The sequence below is a fragment of the Atta colombica genome, unplaced genomic scaffold, assembly GCF_001594045.1.
Source record: "Atta colombica isolate Treedump-2 unplaced genomic scaffold, Acol1.0 scaffold228, whole genome shotgun sequence".
In the NCBI taxonomy this organism is placed as follows: Eukaryota; Metazoa; Arthropoda; class Insecta; order Hymenoptera; family Formicidae; genus Atta; species Atta colombica.
Genome location: NW_017259325.1, coordinates 900,032 through 910,197, shown reverse-complemented (window position 1 = coordinate 910,197; position 10,166 = coordinate 900,032). Strand labels below are relative to the sequence as shown.

At 29.7% G+C, this 10,166-nt stretch overlaps 2 protein-coding genes across 7 annotated transcripts in view; one reads left to right on the top strand and one right to left on the bottom strand.

Moving 5' to 3' along the window:
- The window catches only part of LOC108688348 (tuberin), a 9,681-nt gene extending 5,392 nt beyond the window's left edge, over positions 1–4,289 (bottom strand). Inside the window, exons 1-15 of one of the 2 annotated variants that reach the window (XM_018194581.1) lie at positions 4,228–4,289; positions 3,952–4,036; positions 3,727–3,863; positions 3,402–3,595; positions 3,125–3,328; positions 2,876–3,050; positions 2,236–2,436; positions 1,984–2,125; positions 1,742–1,890; positions 1,504–1,676; positions 1,236–1,404; positions 947–1,168; positions 552–813; positions 353–471; positions 103–267 (exon numbers count right to left, since the gene is read on the bottom strand). In XM_018194581.1, the coding sequence (XP_018050070.1) occupies positions 103–267; positions 353–471; positions 552–813; positions 947–1,168; positions 1,236–1,404; positions 1,504–1,676; positions 1,742–1,890; positions 1,984–2,125; positions 2,236–2,436; positions 2,876–3,050; positions 3,125–3,328; positions 3,402–3,595; positions 3,727–3,863; positions 3,952–4,030 (2,391 nt within the window). In that variant the 5' untranslated portion in view covers positions 4,031–4,036; positions 4,228–4,289. Of the gene's footprint in view, positions 1–102; positions 268–352; positions 472–551; positions 814–946; positions 1,169–1,235; positions 1,405–1,503; positions 1,677–1,741; positions 1,891–1,983; positions 2,126–2,235; positions 2,437–2,875; positions 3,051–3,124; positions 3,329–3,401; positions 3,596–3,726; positions 3,864–3,951; positions 4,144–4,227 lie in introns of those variants that run through there. The other variant, XM_018194580.1, reaches the window with a different exon arrangement.
- Positions 4,290–5,912: 1,623 nt separating this feature from the next.
- The window catches only part of LOC108688349 (prisilkin-39-like), a 7,982-nt gene continuing 3,728 nt past the window's right edge, over positions 5,913–10,166 (top strand). For all 5 annotated transcript variants that reach the window (XM_018194586.1, XM_018194584.1, XM_018194585.1 and 2 more), the window contains exons 1-4: positions 5,913–6,060; positions 7,697–7,779; positions 7,887–8,009; positions 8,276–8,368. In XM_018194586.1, coding sequence (XP_018050075.1) covers positions 7,698–7,779; positions 7,887–8,009; positions 8,276–8,368 — 298 coding nt within the window. In that variant the 5' untranslated portion in view covers positions 5,913–6,060; position 7,697. The remainder of the gene's footprint in view (positions 6,061–7,696; positions 7,780–7,886; positions 8,010–8,275; positions 8,369–10,166) is intronic.

Genomic DNA, 10,166 nt, shown 5'->3' with positions numbered 1-10,166 from the left:
TCTCTCTCTCTCTCTCTCTCTCTCTCTCTCTCTCTCTCTCTCTCTCTCTCTCTCTCTCTTATTACATATTCTGTGAAATATATATTTTTCTTTTTCTCTTACCTCTAGACATTTTATTAAATTTTGTTGTAAATAAGGTTCCAAATGTGCATGATATGATGCTAGAGATGCAAGTACGGGAAAAACGTAGACTCGGAATTCGGAGAGAGTAAATTTAGGTGGAACATTATAAAGTGACTCAGGGAGACGCAAACTCTTGTCACTCACCTAAATATTATATTTAACGAAATTAATAAGTATTTAGGAAATAATATAATGCTTATAAGAGATTAAGAATAAAGAGTTAACTAACCATTGAACATAAAGCTGCTGCAAAAAAGTCAATATCATTACTATGACGAGATAACACCAGTGCTCTATTCTGCATCACTTGAGGTAATTCTTTTAATATAAGATATAAAACTTTCCAATCTGTCAAGAAAAAAATATATGTACGAATACATATATTACGTATGTGCATGTAAAAAAACAAAATTATTTTAAGATATTACCTTTTTCTTGTTTGATACAAGAAATAATAGTTTTACACCCATGAGTCAAAGATATCGGAGTAATATGACAAGATAAATGTTGCAATGGCACTGGACTTGCAGGTGGAGGACTGTTGCCACCTCCTGCAGTGTTCATACGTTCACTTGTACCATGTTCCAAAACAAGATATGGACTAAATCGTGTTATAGTAGCATTTGATGCATCTAATATACCAAGATGATGCAAAGAATTTGCTCTGATTTTTAAAAAACACTCAAAAATCTGTAATATGTTACATTATAGTGCATATACATGAGTGTGAGTGTATGTATGTGTGCATGTGTGCGTGTTCGCGTACACGCATGTGTGTATATGTATATATTTATAAGTTTTAGCCTATTAACAAAATAATTACCAAATAACGTGTTGTTGATACATCATGGAAAACTGAGGGATCTTTGTAATGTTGCTCAAGATGATTCACTAAAATTTTGTAAGCACAAATTGCATGACTCGATGGTAAACGATAAATTTTAGAAGTAAATATCTTTATAACTCCAACAACAGCAGTTTTTACATCTTTAATATCGGCATCCATAGATATTGGAGTGTCTGATGTGAAAGGCTTGTTGATTATCTAAAATAAACAAATTATCTCACTATAAATGCATATACACATTTTTGTACTTAAGTAATTTGAATACCTTTTCCAGTATATCTAAAAGTTCTATGCATCGTTTAGTATCACATTCCAAACAAAGATCTATTAATAAATTTGCTGTGACAGTGCGTATTGTAATATCTGGATCTACATCCACATGTTGTGTGTATGGTACAACTATTCGCTCAATAAGCTCATCTTCATATCTAGACCTATATAAGCGATGTTTATAATAATATATACATATCTATATGAATATAAGAGAAAGTTAGAGCGCAGCAGTGTTATTAAATCAAGAAGATTTATAATACCTATTAACATAAATGACATTAGTTAGAACATCCAAAACCTTCATTCTAATGGTTGTACGTGTTTCAATTTTATAGTAACGTTCCATCAAAGATCCTAATTTGGTCTGCCATTGATAATATGTAGGACCTATCATAGAAGCTCTGTATTCAATTAATTTTAATACAGATCCTTCCTAAAAATAAAAAAATAATATTTAGAAACATTCACCTACATTATTTTGAATCTATATGCACTTACAGGTCGAGAATCGCTACAACGTTCAACAAGATCATAAAAACGTTGTACGCAACCGTTATAATTGTTTGCATCAAGTAAACTTTCAATATTAGTCATCGTCTCATGTAAACTCGTAGAAACCTGTTTGGTTGCTGGCTGATTACTAGTTTCTAAAACAATGCATAAAAATCATAATTTTATTATATATACATATGTATATAATAACAACAAATATATATTATTATAGTTTTAATAAGCTTTACCAGTGTGAGTAATAATTTCTTCTATGATATCAAGAATGATGCTCCATGTAGGATCCCATAATTCATTACCATACTTATTCACCAATCTTTGTATTGATAAGGTGACTTCATACATAACAATTGGATGATTGCACTGTAGAGCCTGTTAATGTACAGAGTCATCATACATTTTATTATATCTAATATCGCACGTATGTATACATATGCATCAATACTTCATAAAATAAAGGTAAAACAGATGTGTATACATACTTGATAGAACGAAGGTAAAACAGATGCTGGCGTACATTCTAATTTTGGTATTCTATGCGTACCCCACAAACCCATATTTACATAAAACACGGCACCTCGTAATAGACGAACATCACGTTGAAAGTTAGTATCTTGTAACAAGCGGCACATTGTATATAAAGCACAATGACCCATATGTGTTCCTAATAAATTTCGCATAATCTGTAAAACCATATATAATGTATAATAGAGTATATAATATATGTATATACTCCATATTTTATTTACTAATTTTAGAACATATGTAATACACATTTTAAATTTATTAAAAGAAAATTATTTGTATAAAATATATGTATAAATATGTATAATATATATACTATACATATTCTACATATATTGGATTGTCCGGAAAGTTCATGCCGATGTTGAAGGAAAATTAAAACGCAAAAGATTTAAATTTTAGTATACATTTATTAAATTATATAGGTTAGTCGGCATCGAACTTTCCGGACAACCCAATACTATATATATATATAGTACAGTATAGAATGTATATCACTTATATGTATAAATAAATGTAGTATATCTATTTGTAGTAAATAATCAATAAAGAAAAAGATTTTTACATGTTTCTGAACACATTTAAATATTATTGTACCTTCCAACTTGTTTGGCAATAAGTCTCAACATTTACACTTCTGCACAAGGCTATAATAAAGGTTTGCAACGAGTCAGATTGCAAATTACTATAACACATAATTGCATCGAGAGCTTCCAAACATCCAGAAACAACTTCGGTATTATTACTATAATAACACAAATGAGAAATATATCTGGAAAAATTATGATAACTTATTATATAAGTAATTTTACTTATTATTAGAAAAAGAAAATGATTTTTATTTACTGGACGAGACCAGATATAATATCTTCATCGATGTAAGCAGAGTTGAATTTGATAACATTAACAAGAAGAGACAAAAATTCAGCTCCTCTTTTCCCATCTCCTGCTGTTACTGTAGGCATCCATTCTAATAGAAAAGGACCCATTCTTTCTTCCAAATGTAAAATATCTTTCCCATGTTCTGTTAATGTTTGTAACAATTCCAATCTGAAATATCAAAAAAATGATAGAGACAAAATAGCAATAGTTAAAATAAAGTAATGAATATTGCTTGTCAAACCTAGGACCAATATCTTCAGGAATATCATATTCCTTCACCACCATGAAAAATTTTACACGCATCAATGATGAAAGTTTAGAATATTGTCCTTGTACAAGGCATTTTAAAAAATTCAAGGTTAAATGCCTATGTTCGCGAGGAACATCCTTTCCTAGTAAGTCTTGAACTAAATTCCATAAACGTTCAGCCGCTCTCTGTTATTAGAAACAAATAGAAAAAAAGTTAAACATAAAGCATTATTTTTGTCTGATCTTTTATACTTATACATTTGGATTGACACTCTGTAGTTTTTTTTAGATAAATGTAGATAAGAATATATATATACATCTTCCCACTGTTGATTGAGCACTGCGTCACGAAGCTCTTTAATCGCTTTCGTACGATGATGCACTGGACTGTCTGGACTAATTTCTTTTTCGATATCATAAGTCAAAGTGAATTCTTCGCGACTCTTATAACTTCCTGCAAAAAGACGATCGATATAATTATAAATATCAGACCGAATGTGCAACTTGCGACATACGAGATATTCGAAATGTAATACGTTTACCCTTATTTATGCGAAAAAATTGCTTGAGTTTATCGTGCAATGTTTTGTTGTCTTTATCTTTCGAATTCATTTTCGACATTTTAGTCTAAAATTTAAGGAAACTTGTGAAAAAACGTATCCAATAAATATTACACTGAACATATCAAAAATAGAGAAGAAGCTGAAATTGAGTACACCAATCCAACCGGTGACAACAAGTAACAATCAGGACAATCAATGATGCCAGCTACACTCATAAAACGTTGATCCGAACTACGTAGCTACACAATTGCATACCCGATAATCAAGTCAATTATATATCATATTTGAATCTCCGTTAAGCTCTGCGCGAAGGAATCACTTGATCATCGATAATCGTCGATGAGATACTAGGTTTGTTGCATTGCTTGACATTCCCAAAAATGTTTGCACTTAAAATGGGATAAATATATATTCAACCATTGAAAAGAGAGAGAATAAAGACACTAAGTGCAAAAAGTGCAAATAACACGACATACCTCGGCCGCGGTCCTGTTCACGCTCCACGCTTAAAAATCATTTCATCCTTGTTTGTCAAATGTTAAACAACGACAAACGATGATCATAAGTGTTGTCAGTTATTAGACCTGTTCTTTTTGGCTGAACTTTTGCACCAGTTCATCTTTCTTCCTCTTCTTTCTTTCTAGAGAAAAAAGGAAGAAAATTGAACTGGTGCAAAAGTTCAGCCAAAAAGAACAAAACTATTAAAAACACCCGGCCTTATAGAAGTTCACGTACTGTCCAAATTTAAAAATGTAAGAAACTGATAATACAGTACTAATTTTATGAGTTTTGTAAATATGTATCTATATATTTAAAACTCAATAATACTTGATTAATACTTGATTTTTATTTAAAACTATATAACATGATTTAGTGTTATCATCCGAGTTTGATTATCAATAGAGATGATAATAAATGTAAGAGAGAAAAAATTGTAATTTTGTGGCCATATATAAGCCTAGATAATATATTATAGCATTACAAGTACTTATTTATGGAACGTTTATATAATAAAAAATATCATGAATTTAATAATGTATCATCCAAATATTTATATGTTAAAATAATTACAATTTTATATCAATTGTCGATAATGTCACTGTTCTTCAATTATCTCTGGGCTCTTTTCTATTAGATTACAAACATTTGCCTAGGATCAAACCGTCTTTAATTTATACTAATTATTACAACCAATTACAACTCATACAAACACATATGTATGTACAATAATATTATAGAGTTCTTTGTATAAACAGCTGAAGAATAACAATCTAAATAATTCAATTTGAATAATCTCTCTTTTTTTTCAATATGTAATTTATTTTATAGGATCGATAAATGAACTAAAGAAATTTCGAACATTAATTTAAAAATCATGTGGAATTAAGAATAGAATAATTTCATCTTTAAGAAGATTTTTGATTTCACACACAGTTTCTTTTTTGTTACATGCTAAATTGAAAAAATAAGTATTATGAAGTGTAAAGAAAGTGTCAGAGTGACAATTTTTATTAATGTGTGAATATTATAAAATATGTATATGGATGAATAATGTAATCGATAAATATAAAATAAATATAAAATATAAAATAAATATAAAATATAAAATATTATTATTATTGCAGCACTTTTCATAAAATTTATATATATACACGTTATTATTTTTTCTGAACTAATATAATTTTAATATCCCTTCTTTGCATGCTTTGTCGTGTGACCTTCCTCCCAATTGATGTCTTTGTCACGTTTATTGTTCTCTTTCTTTCTCTTTTCCTCTCTCTCTCTCTCTCTCTCTCTCTCTCTCTCTCTCTCTCTCTCTCTCTTTTCCTCTCTCTCTCTCTCTCTCTTTTCCTCTCTCTCTCTCTCTCTCTCTCTCTCTCTCTCTTCCCCTTTCTCTCTCTCTCACACTCTATTCGAGAACGTCAGAACAGCAACTATACTATACTGCTGCTAAAGTGTTGCATGATTTCAGCAGGCAACTTTCAATAGTTTCAGTATCGTGGCAACTTGTGGCAGTTACTGACGACTTTGTTGAGTGTGACCAAATACGTGTAACGAATACATAGTGCCGCGTAGAAACAAAAGCAGGTAATTAGCGATGATTAATAATTTTTTTTCATTCTTTCGCATCAAGTTCTATGAGAAATGCCTATTAGTATCCATTTATTAATTATATATGTGTGTCCTAACAGCATAGACCTTCTGAGGACGTTCAAAGGATGTCCGTATGTCCTTTGAACATCTTAAGGACATCCCCAGGATGTAGCCCGGATAAAGTTATTAGGGTTATTATATATATTCTCAAACAGCATAGATCTTCAAGGAATGTCTTAAAAACATTCTGAGAATATCCCTACATTTCTTCTCTAAATGTTTTTAGGACATTACTTATTGTATTAAAGTGTGGATCTATAGGAAATCTTCTTTCTCTTATTCACTCACTCACTCTCTCATTCACTCACATATTCATTCAAGAAGATTACATAGCGATATAGAATACTTTCCATTTAGTAATACAAGTCGACACAAATATCAATTTATCTTTCTTGAAATTCAAAAGATAACAAAAATAGAATATTATCTGTTTTTTTATTTATGTCACCAAATGAGAAGCACTCATAGTTAAATACATTTCAGAATAACTTTTGATTTTCATCAGAATACATTTTCGTTTTTAATAATAGTGGATCAATAATCCTTACGTTACGTATTATATGTATAGTTTGTGTTATAAGAGTGTTCAATGATGTTAAAATGTTATCATAAATAAAATTATTATAGAATGCAACTTGACATTTTTTCATATGATTTTTTCTAACTTTTCGCGAGAAATTTCTGATTTGTTCAAAACCTAATTCTTTTATATTCAATGGGAGTATAAGTTTTTCATGTAGAAACATAATGTTCTGCCTTAATCAATATTTATTTTTAATTTCTCACAATCCTTTTGGCGATACGAATAAAAAGATTGTTATGGACTGTATACGTATAGTATATACGTTTATGAATCTCCCTCCTTCTCTCGAATGATATTGCGTCGTGTCAATCCAAGGATAGCAGCAGTATGAAAATATCATGAAGTGCCAAGTTCCGGATAAATTAAATCTCTGTGTTCTGCATACAAAAATCATTGACTCGATTGAAATCTACTCTTGTAATATTTATAAAACAAATGGCGAGTATGTATAAAATATAGGCGATGCGACGTATACTCGTATTCATAGTCAGGCCTTATATTTAAGGCTTCTTTAAATTTATGTTTAGGTCTCTACAAATTATTTCATTGGCTGCCGAGCATCTAAAGATAAATTTAAGGAAACCTTAAGTACAAGGTCTGATTATGAATACGGGTATTAATCTCGATCTTCTTAAAATATCCTAATAGAAATCTTTAATCATCTACTGTATAATTGACACTCAAAGAAATTTTTCTTAAATAATTTTTAAAGAGGACTTTAAAAACTATACAAAATTTTGATAAAGAATAATTTTGATAATTGGCTAAATATATTAGCGGCTTCTTCTTCTACTTCTTCTATCTTTCTTCGATTCCCAATAAACACAAAGTTACGTATAACGTACCTTTGTTAATTCTAATTTCTCACACGTGTATTACAGTGTTGAGTGGGAAATTATAACTAATAGGTATATTACATGTAATTTGTGTTTACTGAGTTATTATAAACATTTTATTTTGTATCTATGAAATCTATTTTGTTTTCAGAATGTTTTCGCGCGCTATGTTTAATTTTTTTTCTGGGGCGTTGTTAATAATTGCCCTTATTCCGGATGCGGCATCTTATAACAGTAAGTAAATAACGATAATTAAATTTCTTAGTAATAAAATTTATTACAATATGTAATATATCGAGAAAGAGAGAGAAAATATGTGTTTTCATTTTCTTATTTTTCAGAATATGGAAGAACCTGTAAGGACATTGGCTGCCGTACTGATGAAACATGTGTAATGGCCGAGGATCCTTGTACTGACTATACAGATAAATGTGGACGATATCCGACTTGCCGGAGGACAAGTGGTAAGGACATAATAGCTAATTTATCTCAACAATTTCAACAATTGATCTTATAAATCAAGAATATATATGTACATCACGTGTCATACAATAATATTACGTATGTACGCCTGCACGCATATGTTATTTTTCTTATTTCAAAAGCTAAAGATAAAATTACTACACTCTTTCCTTTATTGTTTTAGTATATCAATGTTAATATCGGAATTTATTTACATTAGAGTGTGTATTTATATTATATCTTAATAATTTTTTAAAAAATTTTACAGATATAAGTTGTACTAGTATGGTTTGCGGAGAGAATGAATACTGTAAGAGCGAAAATGGTGCACCGAGATGTGTAAGAAAATCTACAGGATTTGGTAAGTTATTACAATTTTATATTTTATTGGCATTCAATATTCGACACATTGCGAGCATGAAAACGGAAAGACGGTAACTATGCATGAGTAAAAAGCATGCTGAAATTAAGTAAAATAAATTATTTGGGATTATGGAATTTCAAATTTTTCACGCTTATGAGCAAAATAAATCTTCATAATTATGGTTTAATGTATTTTATAGCATGTATGGGAAGTGAGAAAGGCATGATTGCTTTAAAAGCGAAAAAATATCTACTTATTTCTCTCCATTTATTGCGCAATCATAGATATATGATTCATAATTCTACATTAAAACGTATACATATATTTTTTATTTTAATTATTAACTATTGTTCAAATGAGATTCCCATACAAAAACAATATTTATTGTTAACATATTATTCAATGTAACATATTATATTACTATCAAGCATTATTATAATGTATATTATATTATTGTATTTATATGTATATACTTACATATATTATTTATACTCTATTATTATAATTAATTTACTATTTCTTATAAATTTATATAACTCACGTGTATTCATATAAAATTTTGAACGATGCACATAAATAAAATATTTCAGTTTTAATGATGATATTTTGATAAACATAAAGATTACTTTTTTACTGAAAAAATTTACATACATATATATTTTTTTATGCTAATCATATAAGATCTGATGATGTCTTATTATCTATAAGTCTTTACATGTATATTAACGTGTTTATTGTCTGTCTATAAACTTATTATACAAAGCAATATATTGTTCTATTTTTTCTTTTAATTTAAACATAAATATATAAAATTGTTCTTAGAACATTAATAATTTGCTTCACTGGAAGAAATATTTTATTCTTAGTATTTTCTAAATTTAATATTTCTTTTTTGAACGAAGAAACTTCCTGATATATCATCTTTGCTCAATCCAAAGAGCAAAAGAAATAATAAATAATCTCCGAATATTTAATATAGCAATAAAAAAACTTTATTGCAACTCGTTATCATCTTGCAATGTTTCGTATAATTTAATATTCCATTTGTGTTTGCCAAAAATATGCACAGTACGAAGTGAGTGAGCATCCTTACAGGCTACGAATCAGCTGGCGTGTCTTACGTGAACGGCCAGCGAGTGAACAGTGAAAATAACGCAAATCCATATGCGAATGCCAATGCTCCACCAATGCCGGCAGTGCCATCATATCCATCTAGTGATAGCGAACATCACCGTTCTTCTTCTGGAAGCAACTTAGGATATCCACCATATCCCAGTAATACCGGTACCTCTGGACACGGATACCCACAATCAACCAACCAAGCTGGTCGTCAGGATTTAGGATATCCGCCATATCCAACGCAAAACAGAATGCCTACACCAGGACAATCAGCTTATCCGAGTTATCCGCAAAACTCTGGATATCCTCAAGCTCCAGTAAATCCACAGTATCCAGGATATCAAAATTATCCTTATCAAAATTATCCGAATCAACGTGGATATAACTACAATTCAAATTCGATATATGGAAGAAAGAATGCTGCATCAATCGAAGTAGTTGCCTCCATGATTCTTGTTGGATTTTCTGGATTATTCCTCCTTGTTATGATACGATGGTGATCCAGCTAAAAGTGTCATGTTTTATCTGCGTCATGATTATTGTTTTGATTATTCTTTATCTTATTTGCAGCATAGTCCATGACTATTTATTAAGGAAAGTATTTTGCAGGAAGTGTTATATAAAAATTTTTGTACAGATATTTTATAATATAAATCGAGCGCGAATGATATTTTTA